Source organism: Onychomys torridus, chromosome 23, assembly GCF_903995425.1.
Source record: "Onychomys torridus chromosome 23, mOncTor1.1, whole genome shotgun sequence".
Lineage (NCBI taxonomy): Eukaryota > Metazoa > Chordata > Mammalia > Rodentia > Cricetidae > Onychomys > Onychomys torridus.
The window spans coordinates 47,300,192-47,323,623 of record NC_050465.1 but is presented as its reverse complement, the minus strand read 5'-3'; the positions used below and the strand labels follow the sequence as shown (position 1 = coordinate 47,323,623).

The following is a 23,432-nucleotide window of genomic DNA, read 5'->3' as shown; positions in this document are numbered from 1 at the left end:
AACTCAAGCAGGTAGAAGCCTGGAGGTGAGAACTGGCACAGGGGCCACGGAGGAGGGAGGTTTACTGGTTTGGTCTCCATGGCTTATTCACCCAGGACGACTAGCCCAAAGCTAGCATTATTCATGGTGAATCATTAAGGGAGGAAATTCACCACAGGCTTGCCCATCTGGTAGGGGAATTTTCTCAGTTGCGAGTCCCTCTCGCCAAGTGACTCTGGCTCCTGTCAAGGTGACAAAACTAGTCAGCACACTTGTCTGTGGCATTTCCACATGCGCTCTCTGTCATCGAAAGATGCCTAGCATGCCCTCAGCATCATGTTCTTCATTCCTTTTGCGCACAAATGTTTGTCTTTCACTTTGCAGATCGGTTGCTAAGCACATTCCTTCATCTTGGCAACTAGACTACCACCCCAACAGGAGGAGAAAACCTTTTCAAGTGTTTTCCCTTATGAACCTAGTCACCCTCTTTGTTTGCAACCATAGTGTACCCGAGACAACTCCCTTACTAGAAAGTTGTAGTACCAAGTTTTTTTGGTAAAGTGGAAACTAGCATGTCATGTTAGGATTAGGTATGCCAACTACCATTTCTTTCATATACACACACACTTGTTCCCTTTTCCTATTAAAGAATCTATAAACTCTTATAGGTAAACAGTCTTCTAATTTAACCAAGATTTTTTAAACAGGGAGAGAGGAATAATAATACACTATGCAGCTCATGAAGAAGGTGATAATAAAGGTATGGACAGTTGCAGAAAACTTGAGAGCCATCTCATTTCCGAAATTACTTACAAGATATTCATGCTGCTGTTAAATAAGCAGATAATCTTTATCTGCTAATAAAAGAGGCAGCCTGTTGCCAGAGGACTGTGACAGTCTTAACAAGTTTTACAGAAAATAAAAATACCAGCAGATAGCAGGTATCATGTTTTCTTTTGGCAAATGTTAACACTTCACAGCTAGCATGCCTTGCTTATTTAATTGGTCCTATAAAAACCCACCAGGCCATTTTACTCGGAGCCATTGAAATTCTCTAGACCAATTCTTTATGGCTTTTCAGAGCCTAGATGGAAAACAGTTACAAAAGAGGCTGATGGAAAGGCTTTTTCAGCTCTCAGGCCTGTATTTACAAACCTTACAATCTTTGTGTGTTTACTTGTTTTAAAATAGATGAAGTAACTAAATCAGGCAGGTTATTATTACTATTATTATTTTGGTTTGGAGAAGAAAAAAATAAATCACTGACATGAGAGAATAATAATAATAATAATAATAATAATAATAATAATAAAATGTGTTGGCTGAAGCAAGTCCCAGATTGCCTAAAATAGCTTCCACAGCACCTTGTCTGCCACTGACTGCAGACCTAACACATTCACTTACCCTGAGTCCTTGTAGGAGCTGGTTACAGCATTTACCCTATACGCTTGTCCTATGGAGTATTGGCTTAGATACATACATTCCTTAGCCAGATTGTGAGTTTACCCTGTAAAGTGGACATAATGCCACCTTCTTGCTGCCAATGACTGGCCTCCACTGAGGCTGAGCAAATGGATATTTATTGAAACTGAGATTGAGGAAATATTTTCAATAGACTCTTTAATAGGAAAAGGGAACAAGTGTGTGTGTGTGTGTATGAAAGAAATGGTAGCTGACATACCTCAGCCTAACATGACATTCTAGGTGGACAGAACCTGAAGAATGACACCTGACATTCATGTCTGGACTCCACATGTATGTACATGCATGTGCTGCAGGATATTTGATCACACTGTGTGTTAGGCATCTTCTGACTGGTTTAATAAAGAGCTAAAAGGCCAATAGCTGGGCAGGAAAGGATAGGCAGGACATCTGGGCAGAGATAGGAACTCTCTGGGAAGAATAGGAGAGGCATAGATTTTGCAAGCAAGACACAGAGGAAGTTGGACATACAGTATGGAGGAGAGGCAATGGGCCATGTGGCAGAATGTAGATTAACATAAATGGGCTAATTTAAGTTATAAGAGCTTGTTGGGAACAAGTCTAAGCTAAGGCTAAACTTTCATAATTAGTAAGAAGTCTCCATGTCATTATTTGGGAGCTGGGTCCAAAGAAAGTATGACTACAATTGGTGGTCAACGCACACCATGTATATCCAAACATAGGTCCTGAGGGAGCTGAAAAAAGTTCTGGACACAGAGCTATATATGGCTTCTTAGTACTGCAGTCTGTCTCTCAAACAGGTCTGGTACTAAAGGCATACAGAGGAAAAAGCTCCTTTAAGAGGCCCTGCTGTGCAGCTGAACACTTAAAACAGCTGGTGTGCTACTCAGCACTAGGTAGAAATGTCTGGTGCAGCATGGGTACAACAACTTCCCAGAGCTGGAGCAGACAGGTACAGCTCCCAGCTGGTGCCTGTGAGCATGAGGCTTAGCTCTTACAGAAAAGCAAACAGTGGTTACAGCCCAGAATCACAGCCCAGAATCAGTGGAGTAGCCTGCTGAACTGACCCAGGGGGTGGGGTGTGGGGGGGATGTAGCCAGCTGCAAGCACCATGTGCTAAGTGGAGCCACACAGTTGGTGGCTGTTTAAGGTTGGGCTCAAGCAGTCAGAGAAGGCTGCAGGCACACAGAAAGCCAGGTCCAGACGGAAAGAAAACCCTGAACAGGAAAGTATGCTGAAAAATGTGCTTAGATGCTAAAGAAAAGAAAAAGAAAATGGGTATATACAGTCAGAGAAAAAAGTAAATAGTTTTAAAAAAATAAAATCTTTAAAGAAAGAGTAAAGTAATATAAAAAGAATAAGCCACATAAGGATGGGAATACACAGGGAGTCTGGATCCTATATATTGCTTTATTAACTTTAAAATTTTTAAATGCTAATGAGTGAAAAACAACAGCTGCTGAGATACATTGGATTATGGAAACTGCTAAATTAAACCAGCCTATATATTTTAAGGATGTTGTCATGTCAGAATGGAAGTCAGGAAGTGTGTTGCATTGGGGGAGAGGTTATGCCTTAGTTTCCACAGGAAACGAAAAACTATGGATTCCTTCTAAATTAATAGAGGTCAGATTTGGTTGCAGACATGAAGGAAAAAAAACAAAAACTACAAGACAGGTGATGTATATTCTGATCCCTTGACATGGGAACAGCTCTGAGACTGGATGAGACATGATAAATCTTGTTGACTACAGAGTCCTCATGACTTATTACATGTCATCATTTCATATGGTATGGATGGAGATTTATTACAGTTCTGTTATACAGTCCAAATGGACTTATAAAGTTGACAGGTGCCTTTTACCTGCTCAGATATACAACAGAAGATCATCTTTACCTGACTTGTGCACACCACACATTCCATACTTGTATTAATGCAGGTATCTATGTTACCTTTAAATATTTGTGTGTTTCAGAGAAAAAAAGGACCAGACACCAATGAAGACAAGTAGCCCAGTGATGCAGCCTCTCAGAAGGCCTGTTGCAGTGTCCCCAAAAATCTGCATCCAGAACAACTGCAAAGCTACTAGCTGAGAGGGTCCAACCTCACAGACTACTCCAGCCAGGTCTTCAGACAAGCCCTGCACTTTCCCATCACACAGAGAATGGACAATAAATGACACAGCCAGCTTTCCCAGGACTTGACAGTTACCCCAGTTTTCTCAAGATCCCCTAAAGATGCCATTGATCCACATAACAGGGAATAATTTTAAGAACACAATACTCACATTTCTAAGAGGCAGGGTGGGTGGTTTTTGGTCAATCGGTGGGTTATGGATGTTTGTCATTGTTTAGGGGGATTAGTTCCAGGGTGTTATTGGTCATGGTGAAGTAGGAAACTAAATAAAGGAGGTTAGATTCAAGGATCACTTTCTGCAAAGAAAAAAGGGGGGGGGGATATAGGAATGATAGGGTAAAGTCGTACATTACTGAATCTACTGAAAAGCAACTACTAGTCTCAGCTATTTATATTGGTATGGATTTTTGTATATTGACACAAATTTAAGGTTATTTTTGTTATACTGTATATATGTTTCTACTCTTACTTAAGGTATTGTACCTATACAACTCATTTAAAAATGGTAGTCCTTGAAAGCTATTATTATAAACTATTTAGGATAATTAAGAAATGCAGGTTAGTAGTCATCTATAATAATCAGATTTGTATTCATGTTAGGATGTTTTCAAGGTCAAACAGATTTTATATATATATATATGTTTTTCGAGACAGTACAGTTTTGGTGCCTGTTCTGGATCTCACTCTGTAGACCAGTCTGGCCTCAAACTCACAGAGTTCTGCCTGGCTCTGCCTCTAGATCTGGGATTAAAGGCGTGCACCACCACCACTCGGCTTCAGAGATATATTTTAGATAGGTGGTCTTCAAACACTTCAGAGTTCCATAGAATATGGCATTTAAGCTTTTTAATAACAAGGCTTTTCATGACAGTGAGATATTTGTCTGCTCTTGGTGGCACCAATTTACTTCAGAGGAGGTGATGGACATTAAAGAACCTCTATTTAGAGTTTGCACAAGAAACAGCCCTTGCCTTGACTGCTGACTGTATGCTGTCCAAACTGGACAAGCAGGACACAAAGGAAGTCGACTGCTGAACTTGGAACTCATGCAAGACAGGATAGATAATAGAAAACTTCCTCCAAAGTTGTCAAATACAGATGGAGTGGACATTGTGAATGTAATTCTTACCTGATAATTGTTCTTATTGTATATAATTTTATTGTGTTAGAGTTAAACCCTTTCCTTTTTATTTAGACAAAAAGGGGGGAATGTTGTGGGACATTTCACTGTATGAAAGGTACCTTATGATTGGTTTAATAAAGATTATTATTTAAACATTATTTTATAGGAAGGGAGGATAATAGTTGCAGGATTATTATTATTATTATTTAATAAATAAATGGCCAATAGCTAGGCAGGAAAGGATAGATGGGACTTCTGCACAGAGATAGGAACTCTGGGAAGAAGCTGAGAGGTTTAGATTTCATCAGTGAGACACAAAGGAAGTCAAATATACAGTATGGAGGAGAGGTAATGAACCAAGTAGAAGAATGTAGATTAATATAAATGGGTTAATTTAAGTTATAAGAGCTTGTTGGGAACAAGCCTAAGCTAAGGCCAAGCTTTCATAATTAGTAAGAAGTCTCCATGTCATTATTTGGGAGTTTGTGGTCCAAAGGAAGTCTGACTACACACATATGTATATATACTTGTACACTTGTTCATCCACAAACATGAGCACACAGATATGTGTGTACATACACACAACATTGACATTGCATCAGGTATTATAAATAGTCTGTAGAGGCTTCAAAGTATATAGGAGAAAGCCTACAGGTTCTACACAAATCCTCAGCATTTTAAATAGGGACTTTAGCATCTGGAGGTTTATTACCTCCTGAGTGGTCCTGAGGATAGGAAGGGAAGATAATAGTAGCAGGATAATTTATTTTCCTACTTTCTCTCTTGACAGCACAGAAGTTTTCTGGAATAGGATGGTTGTGGAAAACATTCTTTAGGTCTCTTGACCTGAGTATTATATACTGGGGCAACTATACTGGGGCATCTCAAAGTCTTTTGATTATGATGATGAGGATGATTTTGTAAGCAAATGTGGACTGCTTAGAGATTTATGGAAGTGGAAGGAACCAATGCTCAGTTTCTATTATTGAGCCTGAATCTCAGATTCCTTGTTGACTACCCAGAGAATTATAAGTTGCTAGGGGTAGCTGTCCTTCCCTGTCCCTTGATTTGACTTTAACAAGGACTACTGTGGTGCTGAGGACCAGCCTACTCTACACACTACAGTCTCATGAAAGATGCTTTGTTGGGTCTGGCTGAGAGACAGAAATGAAATGTTAACATTCTAAACTTGCTCTCCTAGATCTTTCCAAATGTAGCAAGACAGAGGTGTAATTTCTCAGGCCTCCTCTAGACAAAAGGTACCAGTGTTTTTCTTTGGCATAGGGAAAGGAGAGCAAAGGGTGCTGAGATCCTAATCCTCAGTTTGGAGTATCTCAGGTGATCACAGAGAACACTTGTCTTTCATGACAGTGTGGTTCCCAGCATCCCTCTGGGGTGCCTTAGATTCAAATTGTCTGGGAAGCATAAAATCGGTCACATTTGGCAAAGCTCAATACACCAGAGCATGGGAAACACAAATTAAAATAGATACTTCTTCAGTCACTAAACTGTTTGGTTACAAATTTGCTTGGTATAAAGAGAATCCTTAGAAAAGGGAGCTCCCAAGGGACCAGCCTCCAGCTCAGGTTTGGTGAGCTTCACAGGCATGTTAGGTCTCTTTGAGGCTTAGAATCTTCATCCTCTTCGCTCAAAGTAAAGAAATCTTACATAAAGCCAACATAACAAGGGCTAGTCGTTCTGAGATCACTTTCTTCTGCTGCTCATAGGAATTCATAAAAAACGGTTCAATGGGTTGGACAGGGTGTTCTGTTCCTGGGAGAGTGGCAATCACTTTATCCCCGGTTTTTGTTTGTTAAGGGAGTCTGAGCTTTGCCTCTCATCTCTTGTTGAAGGCAGTGAATCAATCGGGATCAAGTTTGAGACAGGGTGAATTATTATTGCGTCTGTTATTCCATAGATACCTTTCTTTTCCACTATGGAGAATCTAAGATGCATTGCCCCACCACCGTACTTGTCATTCTATTTAATTCTAACATCTGTAGAAAACATAAATAGTTACTGACTCGGATACATAGCCTGACTCCAAAGAGGCTGACATCTCTGGGTTTGGATCACCAATGTACACAACACACTTCTGTTAATATGTATTTATACATTTCTTTCTTTTTGTTGTTGTTGTTTTTTAAGACTGGCTCTCATGCACCTTCAACTTACCACATACATGAGGCTAGCATTGAACTCCTGATCCTTCTACTTTAGACTCCTCAGTGCTAGGATACAGGTGTGTGCCACCTCCCCTGGCTCCATTAGTGTTTTTAAACTCCGTCCTCAGAAAAGGGATCTCCTACCTGAGGAGCTGCCATTGTTTTGCACAACAATGGGAGACACTGAGACTACTGTTTGGTCCACTTGTCAGTCATGACCTCCTGTGATGCATTTGTGAAGACTGAAGGGATCTTGTGAGAAGAAATATGTATAAAATATATGTATAAAACCTAGCGCAGGGAACTCTCTTTAATAAGCTTATTTTTTTTCCAAGGAGATGGGAGACTAGATGGCCCCAATCATCCAAGAGGACACATAGGATGGATTATTGTAGTGGATAGCCATCCCAGCATTGGCCTGGAAGTTCCAACCTCCATTGAGGCTTCAGTAATGATCACGCCCACAAGGCGGGGCAGAGGAGGGAGCCGAAGACCAAGGAGCAGGAGGTGGTGCTCTTGGTTCCGGGACGCGGGAGGCAGGAAGGGACCGAGCAGAGTTCTCCAGAGAACACCGCCGGACTGCCCTATACCTTTGCCAGACCCTGCAACCTACCCCTTCATTTGTAAGTTACCCCACAAAATAAACCTCCCTTTTAACTACGTGGAGTGTCCTTAATAATTTCACCAATAGATTATAGCCAGGATGTTAGAGTGCCCACATTCAGCTCTGCTCCAATGACAGTACCAAGAGCTAATATGATATGTATTGAGTACCACCTGCAAGTTAGGCACTGTCACTGACAAGTCCTTATCATCCAACTCTAAGCTCTGCCCCTGGGCATTTCTGTGGTTGCTCATGAGTTGAGTGAATTTTAGAGGTACTTACAAGACAGAGAAAGTGCTACGCAGAGAAACCAGAGTCTCCCTTCAGTGCTGACAACATTCACTTCTGTTCCTTGAATGATGAATGAATTAGCACAGTGATCCTGCTACAAAAACTTCCCTTATCTCAAGACACACCATCCTATTATAAGACTTGGGGAACATGAATTGCTCAGATCTCATACACAAACAGTTGATACCTTTGACAATAATACTCTGAAATTTACTTCTAATAAATCATATTTAAGGTCTAAGAGGAGTGGAAGGAGTAAGGTACACAAACATTCCTTGTCCTCTTTAGAGTAGCTGACCTGCTTGCCCCAGACCAGTGAGGTGCCCAACAGGAAGTAAGCGTGAGAGCAGATAGAATGAACAAGCACAGTTCTGTGGTTTGATTTATATAGACAACTTCTGTGGGAGAAGATGACTGTGGTCTGGGTAATGTTCATATCTATAAAACTCCAGAAACCTGAGTGTAACCCGATATGCACAGAACTTTCTTGACCTGACTGTGGACTTCTGCTCTGAATTATTTTGGTGGAGAGGTATTTATGATTGGAATCAGGCATGGGCTTACCCAGCGAAGGTCATGGTCAGATGGCCGTGTTCGTCCCTCTTCCTCTTCATACAAAGGGAACCCTTCTCTTCGAGCCTGATAGTACTCCTTCCGAAGCTTCTGGATGCGGTCATTGTTTCCAGCCATGGGACGGCCACTGTAGCACATGAATAGACATGGTCACACAAAGCCTCAGAGATCCCCATTTCCTCTCCCTGCTAAAGGGCTGGACATCCAAATTTATAAGATTTGAGAAAGTAATTTAAACTAGGAAAGTGTTGAAATCAGTAATAAAAATGAGCAAAGAAAAGACATCATACAAACACACACACATTTAACTCCACGGGTCAAGAGCTCTGATTTGGGATTAATAAATGCTTTGGGAATGAGAAGGTAAGGTCATGTCCTGACCTTCTAGAGCAATTAAAAAATGCACTACTTTCTTCTTACAATCATATATATACAGTGTTTGGTTAAATTTTAATGTGAGTGTCTCATTCTTTCAAATGCCATTGCTTATTTGAGATCAAATCCCAGTTGCTTGAACTGAAGGTTGGATGTGACAAATGATTGACTGGCATGCCCCAGAATTCCTTTCAGTGAAACTGAAGAACTTTTGGAGTGAGTGAGTGAGTGAGTGAGTGTGTGTGTGTGTGTGTGTGTGTGTGTGTGTGTGTGTGTGGTGTGACAGGAGAGTGTAGTCAATGCATAAGTAAAGATGGACTATAGGTAAAGAAAGAATGTGAAAGATATGGCAATAAGGGAAAGACATGGGTAGGGGAAGGTGGACAGCTGTTCAATGTTCTAGTGTTCTAGTGTGCTCCTTGTCCAAGGGTCATGTCTCTCTGTGTTAGCCACTGATTCTGCCTAAGACTTACAGCTTGCCCAGTGACACCTTGAGCAGCCAGTGGCCCCTTTTTAGTTTGGGTTGATTTGTTATGATTATTTTAACAGAACCAGGATTATGCTTATGCTTTATAATCCAGCCCAGGAGCCAAGACAAAACAGATACACAGGTCTGCCATTGAACTTCACTGGTTCATTTAACAATTAAGTGTCCCACTGTGTCAGACCTTACATTAAGATCTGGAGATGTAAAGATGGACATTTCATATACTTTTCCTGGACGAATCACATTTTGGGGGGAACAAAGATGGCTGTCACTGGAGGGATCTGCACAGGGGTTATGGGAGCATGAGTGCCTAAATGTTGACAGGGTGAGAGCAGGCCATGGGAGGTGATAGTGGAAGGTGCCATAGAAGAGGTGACACTCTAGATGAGTCTTACTGGCTACATAGACATGCAGGAACTGAGCAGGTGAGAGGAGCCAATTCCAGGTAGAGAGAGAGAGAGAACACAGCAAGAAAATCTTGCTCTGGGGATGTATTTGCCAGTCAGTCCATTTGGACAAGTAGCAGTCCCAACTGCCTTTTTTCTGCCTCTTCCACATAGCAGATGGCATATGTGTCATATCAGTAAGAGCAAGTGATGATAACCTGAGCCTCGGATAAGAATCACACTCTAGTTTATGAGTCACATGGAAGGGACTGTGGAACGGGGAACAAGTGACAGTTGGACAGGAATGGAGGGGCCCCGCCGTGAAGAACCTTGCATGTCATAAAGGTCCTCAGGTATTACTGTTGAGTTTTACATTTAAATAAGGTATTTGGTTTAAAAAAAAAAGAGCTATCTCAAAGCAAATTAAAGTATTTGAAAATTAAGCTAAGAAGTTATAAAAAAGAAAGCAACAAGTAAACATGTTTGCAAGGCGAGGTCGGCTACTTGATGGCAAGGTAGTGGATAGTGTGTGGCCACATGCTGGCTTTGTGGCTTTTCATCAGTGAGTATGCCCTGGCCACTGGGCTTAATTGGAACATCAGAGATAGCAATTGATTAAACAGCTGATGCTTTTGGTAAAGAAAAGGCAAACCCTGAGGTTGGAGAGATGGCTCAGTTGTTATGAGGAATTTCATGCCCAGCACCCATGTCAGGAAGTTCACAGCCACCTATAACTCTAACTCCAGGGTGTCTGCTACCTTGGTCTTCTGTGGGTACCTGTACTCACAATGCACACACCCCATACAGACACACATGCATACATGTAATTGACAATAACAAGAATAAATCTTAAAAAAAATAATAAGTTAAGTGCTCAGGGAGCAGGGCACAGACCTTTATTTTCCTTCAGTATGTATTTAAAAATTCTGAAAATAGTTCTAATTCACCTTCCTTTTTTTAATTAAAAAAGATAACCCCCAAAGACAATAGGGGACTGCTAAGCTTTCCTGGAGCCCATGTGGCGAGAGCAGCATGCTCTACTCTGAAAGCTGCCTGGGCTGCTTAGGAATACAAGACTGCAGAGGCTGGATCCCATGCACAGGCTTCTGCTGGTTACAGAGATGCGAGAGCAGCATTCAAACTCACCAGATGAGTTCAATCACCGTGGTGCAAACATTGCATACATAATCTATTAGTTTACCCCAAAGAAACTGAAGCATTGAATTCATGTAGAATGAAGTCATCAGTAATAAAGGAAAACAGAAAAAGGAAAGAAAGGTACTGTTTTTATAAAAGGACCAAACATCAAATATTCTTCCATTTGTGGTGGGAAAAATCATATTCAGACTATAAACTGTTCTTCCATATGCCTATAAATACATAAATTTAAAAATATGGGTTTGATCAACTTGCCATACTCAAATAAGACAGTAGGGCAAGAATATAAAAGCAGCTGTTCAGGATTCAAAAGAGTCCCTGATGGTGATAGGAGCATGACTATTTACCTGGAAAAGAAATCTGGCCCCAGTAAAAAACAGAAAAAAGTCATGGAGTATCTCCATGCAAAACATGCTATGTCTTCTCCCAAGTGTGAATATTCTAAGACAATATTTGGAATAGAATGAAAGTCTTTTATCACAATCTGGAACTATCTTTCAGTCTTGGTCTTATTTTTCCCATTCCTAAACCTCTTACTGCCCTTAGTAATAACAGTGTCATTTTCCAAGTGTTTTATATGTTAAAGTTAGGAATCACATATTCTGATTTCAGTTTTCAGCATTTCTCAGTAGATAACACATATGTTTATCACTAAACTAATAAAATGTTATATATTATCATGTTGTAAGCAAGCAATCAATTGATTTTACTTTGTGTTGAAGTTGTACGAATTTAACAATTTGATGCTATATTTATATATTTTGTAGCAATGGTATCGACCATTATAATAATAATGTATCATAAATATACTGATTCAAACTTTTATTTCTACCACCTGCCCAGAGTGTACATCAATTACTCTCTTTTTGAAAGATCCTAGATAGTCTCAGAATCCTTTTCAAGCCAGAACTTCAGAAAACCACTACCAAGCTATAGGGACGGACACTTGAATAGACTCTATGTGTAGTTCTAACATAATAGCTTTGGAAAATACCTCAAAATCTGAAAAGAATATTAAAAGATAAGGCTTATTATTCTGCTCACCAAAATGAAGACAATGAGGCTATCAGCTAATAGAGGGCTAAGAAAGTCAGTCTGACTCCAAACATTCCTGTTGACGGGAGCTACTTATGATTGAATTCTTCTATCTTGTTTATATTGTAGAGACTTGAGTCTCTAGCAAACACCAAACCATCATAGACTTAAGGCTAGCACACAGGATTTGACTCCTGAAGGTCCCTAGGTACCATCTGGTCTATCTTCTTGCTTTTATGGAATGCAGTAGCAGGAATTCTGGGAAATCTTCTACCTGACATATTCAGAAGCCACATCAAGTTCTGATGTAACTTAAACTTCTTAGAGGATTAAGCACTTTACATCTACATCAGTACTTGGAAGGTTAGGCTTTCTGTATTTGTTGTTTACTGGGCAAAGTAGAGTTTGGATCCTCTGTCTGTTGGTTTGTTTCTGAACCAAGGCAAGGATTATAGCTGTGCATGACCTTATCCAGCTGAGTCTGGTCATTAATACAAAAATAGCTGCATCTATATGTAGGTGACCAGCAATAGTCTTAGAATGTTGAATTAACTCAAGCCATGTACCAAGACATTTATGTTATTGAGGATTTTTTTGTCAGTTACATAGCCTATGTCTTTAAAGGCAGTAATTCCAACAGGTCTTTCTTATAACACTGCTGAGCTGGACAGAGCTTAATTTTGTAATGGATTTCATTTTCTTTGCAGTTATCTGTAGTCATAAATATCCACTCTATGTGAAAACCTTCATACCAAGGTACTATATATTTTTTTGGAATCTAAACTTACTCTTCCTTGCTCATAATTCCTTCAGTAGGAGTACTTCTTAGAACTAAGTATCGGTTTGAGCATGGTACAGTCTTCTCTCCTTGCTGCTATGGTCTGGAGAAAGTAAACTAGCTTTACAGAGCATCTATGATGTCCCAGACATATGCTCATGTCATGCAATTCTAGTCAAATCTGTGAGGACGATGTTATTGTTGGCATTTCCCAGACTTATACACTGAGGCTCAGAGAAGAAAAGAAACATGAGTGGAGAGTGGTGGGCCAGGACTTGTGTGCCTGTAAAACTCTAGCTTTTTCTTCTATATCATGTTGCCCTGGGAGAAAGGCATTAAAATGCAGCAGGCATTTGGGAACAACAGTTCACAGGCATTTCAACACAGAGGGAATTTAGCACAGTACATTTATAGGCATACCTTTTGATATTTTTTTATTTGCACAGATCTTTGCTATAAAAATAGAACTAGAAGTAGCTAAAGTAATAGGAATACAAGCAAATGAAGTCTGTATTCATTAAAAGAATGATGTTGGAGCAATTGCAGACTGACATTTTGGGGCAATTAATATTATATCACTAACAGGCTTATGTGGGAAACTGGCATAAAACTGAATGGGGTGCAGAAGAAAATCAACATATGACTAAGATCCCACATGGAAGACAAAGACTGTGGATGAAGACCAGGGTGGAGAAGCAGCCAGTGCTGCAGCAGGCAAAGTTCTGTCTATGTAGAATTTTATTTTGCTAGTCATATTAGAAATTCCACAACAGATTCTTAAAAAAAAAAAAATCCAGCTGAAGGCAAATTATCATGGGCATGATTACTATGTTCTGTTGGTAAAACAATTCCTGCCCAATAAACATTTTGAGAAATTCTTATACATCTATTGAGGATCTTATTCTTTTTTCTCTCTTATATATTACATCCCGATGGCACTTTCCTCTCCTTCCACTCCTGCAGTCTCTGCCCCTCCATCTCCCCTCCCTCCCAGACCCAACCCGCCTCCACCTTCCCTCAAACAAGAGCAGGCCTCCAAGTCACCTCAATCACACACTGTATGATAGCTACAATAAGACCAGGCACATTGGTCTGTGGCATCCACAAGGGTGGATGAGGCAACCCAGTAGGAGGAAAAGGGTTCCACATTTACTGAATAATGTGATTATGTAATGCCAACCTCCCTAAAAAAGTACCTATTCTTGTATTGGTATTAGATATTTTGACTTTTTACATCCAGTGACATTTTGGGACCCTAACTGACTATCCATGGATGGCATTTTGGGACTCTGGCTTCTGATTTCTTCTCAAATTCTCCTTTATTATCTATGATGATTTAACTACCTCACAGGAGTAAAGATATTCTAAGGAGATGCTTATGGCCTTCCCTTTGGCTATAAAATTATTGAAACAACGGGCCCTGAGAAATTGGAATTTTCCCAGGAGTATTATGCTTTTAGAATGATAAAAAGCAAGCGCCCCAGTGTCAGTCAGAATGAGACCTTGTCTTGGAAAGAGAGTTCACATTTATCTGACAACTTGTCAAAACCACCTTGCAGGAGAGACTGGATTCAAGACAGTGATGATGGGTGGGACCACACCTTGACCAAGTCTCTTGCCTTCTGTTTAAACCTGAACCTCATGCTCAGGGCTTCGAAGATAGACTTGAGAAGGACTAGACCACTTTGTTCTGTTTCCCAATTGACTATATTGAATAAATCTTCTTCTTTCTTTCTTTTTTTTTTTTTGGCTTTTTAGAAGTCTTTGTCTAATTAATTGGCCTATTGAGGATATTTGGCTGAGCCTAGCTTGTTAAAGCTGCCAGGTCCCAGGCTCTGCTCCTAATAGCTTTGGTGAAAATGATACTCTGCATTTTGCCAATAGTCTGCCCCTAAAATAATAAGGATTTACCTCGATCATATGGAAATTTGATTTCTACCAGAATTAAGATAGCTTTGTAATGAAAACAATTACTGCAATGAAGAACCCCTTGTTTAGTATGACTGCATTTAAGTCACAAAGCTGACAAGTTTAGTGGAAAGGCAAACAATATTAGTAACAGAGACCAAGTCAGCTTTTATGTGTGGAATCTCCTTTTCCCTCATGGACTGCTTCCTTCAGCTATCTCAGGTAGCACACTCGTAGTAAGTCAGGAGACAGTTTAGGCTCTTAAGATAGAACTATCACATAACAGAGAGGTGCCAGAAGACGGGAAGGTCACATAGGTTCTCCACTAATATACACCTGTGAAAAGTAAGCATCAGCATACAGTTCTAAGGCTGTGCTAGCCTTTTGCTTATGTCAGGATGCAGCGGGGGATCTTCAAACCCTGCTTCAGAGGAATTGCTGTTCAAGTGAGAGTCATAGGAAGTGAAAAATCGACACAAAAAAAATGATGATATATTAGCTCAGGCTAGATCCTGGTCCCTCCCCCAGCTGTGCTGGTGGCACTTGACCCAGAAGCAAAAATGTGACAATGTGCCTTGGTTACTGGGCTCCTGACTTTGCCATGGCACTGAGAGCCTGTCCTTCCGTCTTTCTCCACAGGCTTCCTGCCCTCAGCAATGGCTTCCCTTGAGATCCATGTTTTGGTACCTCCATCCTTCCTAGATGAATTGACCCTCTGACTTCTACAGCTTGAAAATTTGTCTTGGAAATTGGAACCCTGGACTGGATCTTGACCTCAGTGAATCAAGCCATAGTGGTGGAGCATAAAGAAATGAAAGGCCCCTTTCCTTGACACTTCTGATTGCATAATGGTGAGCACTCACACCATGAACACAGCTACTATTTACCTTGAATGTAATTGTATTGATTCATGAGAGGCAACTTTCCCTGCATTGGAGTGTTGTGACTGGCTGGGGTTTACCACCAGATCGATGTCCTACCTTCAGATAAAAGGCACAGACTCTCTCTTGCTCTTTATCACCTGAGACAATGCAGGGCTACTCTCTGAGGTCAGAACACCCTGCTTCTCTGTCTCTTCTTCCAGAAGGAATTGAAACTCCTCAGGAATTGGCAGTGAGGGTCACAATTCAACAATAACACATGAGTTGTTTCCACAGATCCACTCTCCTTTACAAGCCTGTGTCAGGTAATCATATTATTTTCCTTCTATACAATGACCTGCTGGCTGTAGTCAAATTTCCAAGGCCAATTTGTCTTAATCATAAAATGGCCATTGAATTACTCATAGTTGAATACTATTAAGGCCCATTTACTCTAATATACATAGTAGAGTATTTGTAATCTTAAGAAATTTACATATATACTAGACCTTTCTAAGATATATATATATGCATATATGTATATATATATATATGATCTATTTTATAAACTATATGAAGTACATGGAGATCATAGAAAAACTTTACTAAGTTTTTAAAAAGTAATGTTTACTTCTTACAAAAAAGCTATTTTAAGAACTAGTTGCAAAATTCACACCAGAATGGTGGCAAGATTATCTTTTCATCTCTTTATGTGTTTGCCAAACAAGAGTACACCAATGCAAAGAAAAGTAGATGTGGATCAATGTGGAGCTGTGTCTTCTGTTTAAGATGATAAATGCAATCCATGTAGACACTGCTATTCTTACACAACCTTGCATCAGAACTGCATCCAATTGATACATTCAATTTACCAGAGCTTAGATGAAAACAGAAGCTTGGGCAATTTTAACAGCTATAGGATGCCATCAAAACCTCCATCCACCGAAACGTCCCTGATATGAGCTTACTTAGTTTCCTTCAGTTGATGTTAGTTTCTCGAAACCTTTTATTACTTGTGTTTTATGGTGTCCTGTACGGGATTCCAGTGTTCACACTGGCATTATGGGTCCAACACGGTCCTGCATATGCAAGTCGATGGCTTCAGCTGCTGCTCAGGCAGGGGAGAGAATGCAGAGCTGAAGGAAACAACGTTGGGTGGGTTTGGTGAGAAGTCAGAAGGAGGAATCAATATAGCCTTCTCCTGTAGTGTCTTTCCAGGCTCGTTCTGAATATACGCAGATTTTATACCACATAATGACTTTGGAAACTAACTTTAAGACGTGACTCAACTTGAAATCTTAAATGTTTTGTCAAAGGATTTTATGATCCAAAATAAAATGAACAAAATCTAGATAAAATGGCGCATGGAAGAAGCCTACAAAGTTTGTGTTATCTTACCATACATCCATCTTCTTAGACTGACAAGGCGAGGAGGAAGAAAATTTTACTGTGTGTGGTTCTTGAGCAAATTAATAATAATATATACATATACACCCCTCCCAAGGAGATTCTCACCAATAGCTACAGGAACTAAAAGATAAAACTATTACCTTCTAGGCTTAAATCAAACACAGCTTGAGTTTTAAGAATACACATCTGACATTTAGATGTGGATTAAGCTTTCAGGGTCATTCTGGGAAAACAAGCCTTTGTGGGCTGCAGGCCATGAAACCTTGGGAATTTTCTAGGTCTCCGTGAAATTCCCTCTTCCTTAAAAGAAACAATAGAGAGGGTCTCCCCCCTTCCCCCAACCATGGAGTGCCGTCAACTTACTGATTCTCAACAGCTGGACATCTATATCTTCCCTTCTGGATAACAAGGAAGTAAGCCCTAACAGACGACATGATTTTAAGGGAAAGTAAGGAAATTTTAATGACTCAGTGCATGGATGGTAGCTTTGGGAGCCAGAGGACAGTCTGGAGAATGTACACACGTCAGGCAGTTAAACTGTAATTTCTTATACATCAAGCCCCACATCCCACCTTCTCTTTTAATAGAAGAGTTTAGGAAAGTGACAAAAATGATGAAGAAAAATAGACTAAAACAAGTTTTCCAATTGACAGAACCTAAAAAGTATGATTTAGATCTACCCCTAGATGTCAGGAAACAAGGTATTATGTACAAGCATATATGTGTAACTTGGTCCTTGCCATAGTGTCTGTTAAGAGCACATATAACAAACTAGCCACCCACAAGTGATGCTTGGGTCATAGCTTTGTGGTGTTGAATCTCACAATCTGATAAACAGGTAATTTGTATAATGATATTATTACTGTTTAAACAACCAGGTCCACCAACCAGACTAAGAACTTACTAGAGACTTGTTTTGAGAGGATCTACATTTAATTTCTTTTACCCCTGAATTGCACAAATGCTGAGATCGTCTGCAGTTTTAAGTATTGTTAGAATAACCACCCAATCAAAATAGATTCTTGAACCCAAAGGGTTCCATAAAAAGGTAATATCCACCTATGTCCCAAAGAACATTGGGTCCAAGGATAACCCATAACTCTCATTTTCCAGGATGGAAGGTGCCCTTGGCTATACTGGTGCTCTCTGTTGACCTCCTGACCTCAGGGATTATGGGACTGCGGATAGTCAGTATTATCATAGCCTATGGATCATTTCATTTGTTATAAAGATGTTCAGGTTCTTGCAAGTCCAGGCTAGAGAAATGCCAACCTCCTCTTCATCTTGGAATGGAAAACAGTAACTAGATATCAAACTTAGGCCCTTGGTGGCCTTATAGGATCTCCCTAGTAACTGCTTTCTGACTTTCTGACCTGTACATGCATTTTGAACTTTACTTTTTCTCCAGAAGGGCCATGTCCCTGTCTCTGGGGAGGATTAAGATCCAGATCCAACCCTCAGGGATGTTCACAGTCCAATGGGGACAGATGATGGTGACATAAATAGATAATGATAGCACAATGTGGCAATTATCATGAGGAAGTATCATGGCGTGTAATGAAGTCCTGCAGCTGTGATTAGCTCCACTTGGGGAGGTCAGGTTTTGTGGAGAAAAGGAGACATAGATAGGAAGGAGGCTAGATATGGAAGAGGAGGGAATGGAACTTAAAAAGGGAAGCTACAGGGAAGAGAACACTTCAGGCCAGGTCAGAGCAGGAGTGTGTGAGGAACTGTGGGGAATAAAGGATTTGAGTAGCTCTCTCTTTACTCATCCTTCTGAATGGGACAGTGAGACTTTGAAGCAGGGCAACAGCAGCATCTTAACAGACTTTCCACCAAGATCAGCCTGGAGGAGCTAATCTGTGAGATGAACACTTGACCTCTATGGGGTTTTCTTGCATTCTGTGACTTTTCCGTGTGTGTGTGTGTGTGTGTGTGTGTGTGTGTGTGTGTGTGTGTGTACAATTCAAACTCAACAGTTATCTACATCAAGGCAAAATTCACCTTCTAGTCCCATCTCCCAAATGATGAGATGCCGTACCCAAGGACCACTGAAGATTGGGGTAAGGGGAAGAGTACTGAAACTTGCAGATGTTCTATAACCACGGCTCTTGTTTATCTGAGATGGACTGGTGATGATGTATGACACATCATTAATACAGTGACAAATTTCCCATTAGGGGAAAGGTACTGGCTGCCAAATTACAGGTCAGAAGGTTAAAGCCACACAAAACAAAACAAATGAAACCAATTCTTTAGGGCTTGACAAAGACTTTTCCTTTCCACGGCATTTTAAGGGGAAACAGTCACGGGATTTTAATTAACAAATAGCCACTGTTCCTTTCAGGGGAGGCGATGGTGGTGCTGAGGAGCTGCCATGGCGGGGTGTCAGCTTGTCATTTAGATATGAAAAGTGAACGAGTCAGCAAACATCAAAGAAGGAAGAAAATTAGGCACTATGCTGCCAACAATGGAACTCAATAAATAAGTCACAGCGAAATGAATAAAAGCCACGCCTTCCTCAGCTTTTAGTAGCTTGTCCATCCTGTGACAGGAGCTAGTCTGTCCATAAACACTGATGTCAGCTATGGCCTTTATCATCCATTATGGCGAAGTCATAGGGGCCTGGAATGAATATATATGTATCTATATATTCATTCACATATACATTCATTCATATATATGAGTATATATTCAAATGATGATGCTTTTGTACTTTATTTATATCATTGAGCAAAACAGCCCTCCAATCTGTCATCTCTATGTTGTGTCAACACACAGTTTATTCCCTTCCTGGTTCCCGCCAGTTTTATTAACCACCTCCTTTTTGTCAGCTCTCAATTATCTGCAGAAATAGGTGGTTAGGAAGAATATAAAAAAAAAAATAAACACAAAAGAAGATTTAAAAAAAATTTAAACCAACAATGTTGTTTTCTTTCCCAACAAATATTTTCCCCAGAGCTATAAATAATATCCCAATTAATTGACTTAAAGTTCACATTCTTTCCCTGGACCAAACCCTTGTTTGGTAAAGTTACTAATGAGGTGGGGAAAAGGCTAAAAGGCAGGCAGGCCAGAGGAGGCAGAAGCAACATGGAGATGCAAATGATAAAAACAGAACGTGGACAGTTGGGAGTTAATGACTGAGCAGACACGTCCCTAAAGGATCCACCGTATTATCAAGGAAATGAAACTTTTCAGAGGAGAAGGGACCAGGTACTAATTTTCCAAGTGTTAAGAGCTAATGGGTGCACACATCTCCAGAAGGAACTTTGAGGAGACCATGTCTGTTGTACATTTTGCTGGGAGCTTTCTTGTGAACTAATCCGAAACAATGTTTCTTTCTGTACTTGCAGATACCTACAGTCACTCAAACTCCATTCATTCATTATTCGTTGGGAAACATTCATGCTGAGGGTGCAAACCTGAAGACTGTGCTGGATGGCTCTGCATTATTTGGTGTACCGAATATTAGCATAAAAGAAGAGAGTTACAACACACTTTGTTAGAGACTTCCTAGTCTACAAGGAAACCATCTCTTACCCAAGTATAAATAAGCCCATTGCCTCCTAGCTTGAATTTTCTTCAAATTCCACATAAAAATCTAAGCCACCAGGCTTAAATTGAATCACTGTGTTATTTCTTTATATATTAGTTGACTTACTTTCCAAAGTTGAATATTCACTGTATATCTAAGAGAGTTCCGAAATTTATAACCTGTCCCCCAAAAGAATCATTTCTTCTTCTTCAAAGCAGCTTTTTAATACCATATCCAAAACATCTAGGGAATTGGAGAGAGAAGAGGGAGGGGAGGGTGAGGGGCTACAGAAAGCGAGCTAATGGTCAAAACGCATCCTTATAATAAAATGAGCTTCCTAATGGATGCTCGCTACAGGAATAACATTAATTCAGTATTAGGACTTTCACTGGAAAAATATGAATGCAATTTATCTTTTTAACTGTCAGCTGCATTTCTAAAGCTCTGAAGTCTGTAGCTTCCAGGGGCCCTTTGTCTTTCTGCCATGGCAGGAATATCTTGGACAGCTGTAAGAGCTTTCTAAGCTATCTTTCTCAAAATCCATTAGCTAATTCAAGGAACCTAATTAGAGCTGCCATTTTGATGGAGCATACTGAATACTCACTACAAACTAGTAACACCATCAATGTTTATTAGAAAATCACAAAGCCCAAAGTGCTCCATTCCCTATGAATATTAATGGGAATACAGCAAACAAAATATTTATTAAAACACGTGCTTAATACCATCAAGGTTTACAGACAGACACTGAAAGGGAGAGAGAGGCCCACACTTGAATCGGAAGGCCCTTGCCTGTGGACACACAATGGGCTGAGATTTAGACTCAAGCAGCACATAATTATTATTTGTACACCCTCCCTACTTGTCTCCCTGGGTTCTGCACCCAGGGACTCAGCAGCTCACAGCTGGGAAGACAGATGTAAGTCCAGGGAAGACTGAAGGAGGAGGTGGAGGCAGCCTTTCAAAAAAAAAAAAAAAAGTAAAATAAAACCCCAAACAGCTGCTGAGAGGCACAAATCCTTGTCAGTAGAGAAATAAGTCTTGCTTCTCTGTAAAGCCAACAGCTTGATGACGTCAGTGCCTGCTACTCTCATCCAAATGAGGGTGTCATCCAAGTAGCTGTTACCTCCTGTTTCTGCTATTAGCCTTGGGAATGTGGGAGTCCCTGAAGCTGTCAGTCATTCATTCTCTTGTTATGCCTTATGATGAAGCCTCCTCCACTACCCTGGTCAGCTCAGGTACCGACCCAAGCTGTCCTGAAAGGACGGAGACACTATGCTCTCTTCTCTTAGGAGCAACAAGAGGGTCCTTGTGAGAGGCTCTGTCCAGGAGACCAATCCTCTCTGCAGTTATTGCTTCTCTCTTTCCTTCTCCATTGCCCTTGCCCAGACTTTCTAGAAACAATCGTCTGTTGTGTCCTTTTCTGTCATTTCATCATTCCTGTTGACTGGAGGCACCTTGGTTGTACCTTTACAATTGCTACAACTGCCCTCCGGTCCCTCCCTGGCCACTGCCAGGTGGATTTCAAAAGCAAACCCTCTCCAAAGTCTCTCCCAACTCAATTTCTCTGCTCTCTAAACCTAGGCTTTCTGCAGGCCGGGGCTGGAGTCATTTGGCCTGATGTGCCATGGTAAGCTTTCTGAATTTTATTCAGTGAAATATGCTGACAACAGACTTTAGGGCAGGAAGCAACACTGATGAAATTCAAACATGAGCACATGATTCTGGCTCCTCTTTGGAACACAGAATGGAGGTCGCTGCATTCAACAAGAGAACCCTTTTTCCAAAGTCTGAAATACAGGACAGAATCAGGTGCATGGTAGAGAAGATGGCAGGTGGGCCAAGGGGTGGCCATGACAATGGAGATAGGTAGACAAACTCAGATGCGTTCGATTCCAAGCGCCAGATTAGTACCTGACCCATTCCTGGCAGAAAGTCCATTTCATTCTACTTTGGAATTCTCACAGTCCTTGGCTCCTTACATCATGGCTCTTTTCCTCCTTTCTGTGGTATGGCCATCATTCACATGTTTTATGTATTTTTAATCTCGTCTACTCCTCGGTAGTGGCCAAGGGTTTCAAGGTGTTTAACCATTCTTGTATCTTCTATGAACGTTGTCACAGAACCCCCACCTGAGACACCTTTAACTCCTAAGTGTTTGTGGGAGTTGAAAACAAGAGAGCCATTTAAGACAGTGTTCAGTGACTTCGAAGTAGGAAGGAAAGGGGCAGAATGGGTGGTGGTTTCAGGGATGAGGGAGGCTGGGTACAGTGACTGGGGGCATATGTGGGAGACGTAGAGGGCTATGACTACTCAACAGCACTTTGAGCAGCTGCCTGGAGAGTATTTTCCATTTGCTATCATTTTTCATTCCTAGATGCAAAGGCGGAACACCACCGTGCATCCCCTCAACAGCTTACGACAAGCCTCTGTGTCATTTCCAGAGATTGCATGGATATTATTTCACTGTTCAAAGAAATTCCTCTACATTTCTTGAAGTTCTCTCTACTGTGACATGTACTTATGGCCTCCTGTCTTCAGGAAGAAGTTGCTATCAGTTGCTAAACCATTTTTGGTGCCATCAGCTCCCATAAGGACCATCTAGCCAAGTAGTAATGTAATATGCTTTGCTTATTAATGCTGTGGAATATATGTGTGTGCTGAAACAGTGTTATTGGAAACCTTTTCCATGCTATTTCATACTAAATATAGCATGCACAGGCCTCCATGAAACTGTCTGGAAACTGTGAGATTGACCAAGCTCCCAGCTATAGAGAAAGCAGGCTGGCAACACTGGCCAACCTTTATCTTGGAGTTAAATTTAGCCCCTCATCCTCATTAGGATCTCACTGCCAAACAGCACTCTCCTCTGATTAATAAAGTTGTCTAATAAGCATATCACTTTCTAGCACTCTGCCGAGGTAGTTGAGACCTCAGGCAGGGTTGGGGAGAGTTGCTGAGCGGAAATGTTCCACTCCATATCCTGGGAAAGCAGAAGCAGGCTCTCTATTGTTTAGTCAAGTTCAGCTCTGGGCAAAAGAGAATGGATTACGATGTTATGAAAAGATGTGCCTGTTGACTGTGAAGTCAGTCCAGAAGAAGTATTGGAAAACCATGAAACCCACCTCCCTGATGCTCTGAGCTAGTTTACAATCCAACAATCTGCTCTTTGAAGTGCTTTG

At 40.7% G+C, this 23,432-nt stretch overlaps 1 protein-coding gene across 1 annotated transcript in view; it reads right to left on the bottom strand.

Annotated features, from left to right (window-relative positions):
- Pard3b (par-3 family cell polarity regulator beta) overlaps positions 1-23,432 on the bottom strand; it is a 993,910-nt gene that overhangs the window by 101,360 nt on the left and 869,118 nt on the right. The window contains 1 exon segment of the mRNA XM_036173329.1: positions 8,307-8,442. Within this exon segment, the coding sequence (XP_036029222.1) occupies positions 8,307-8,442 (136 nt within the window).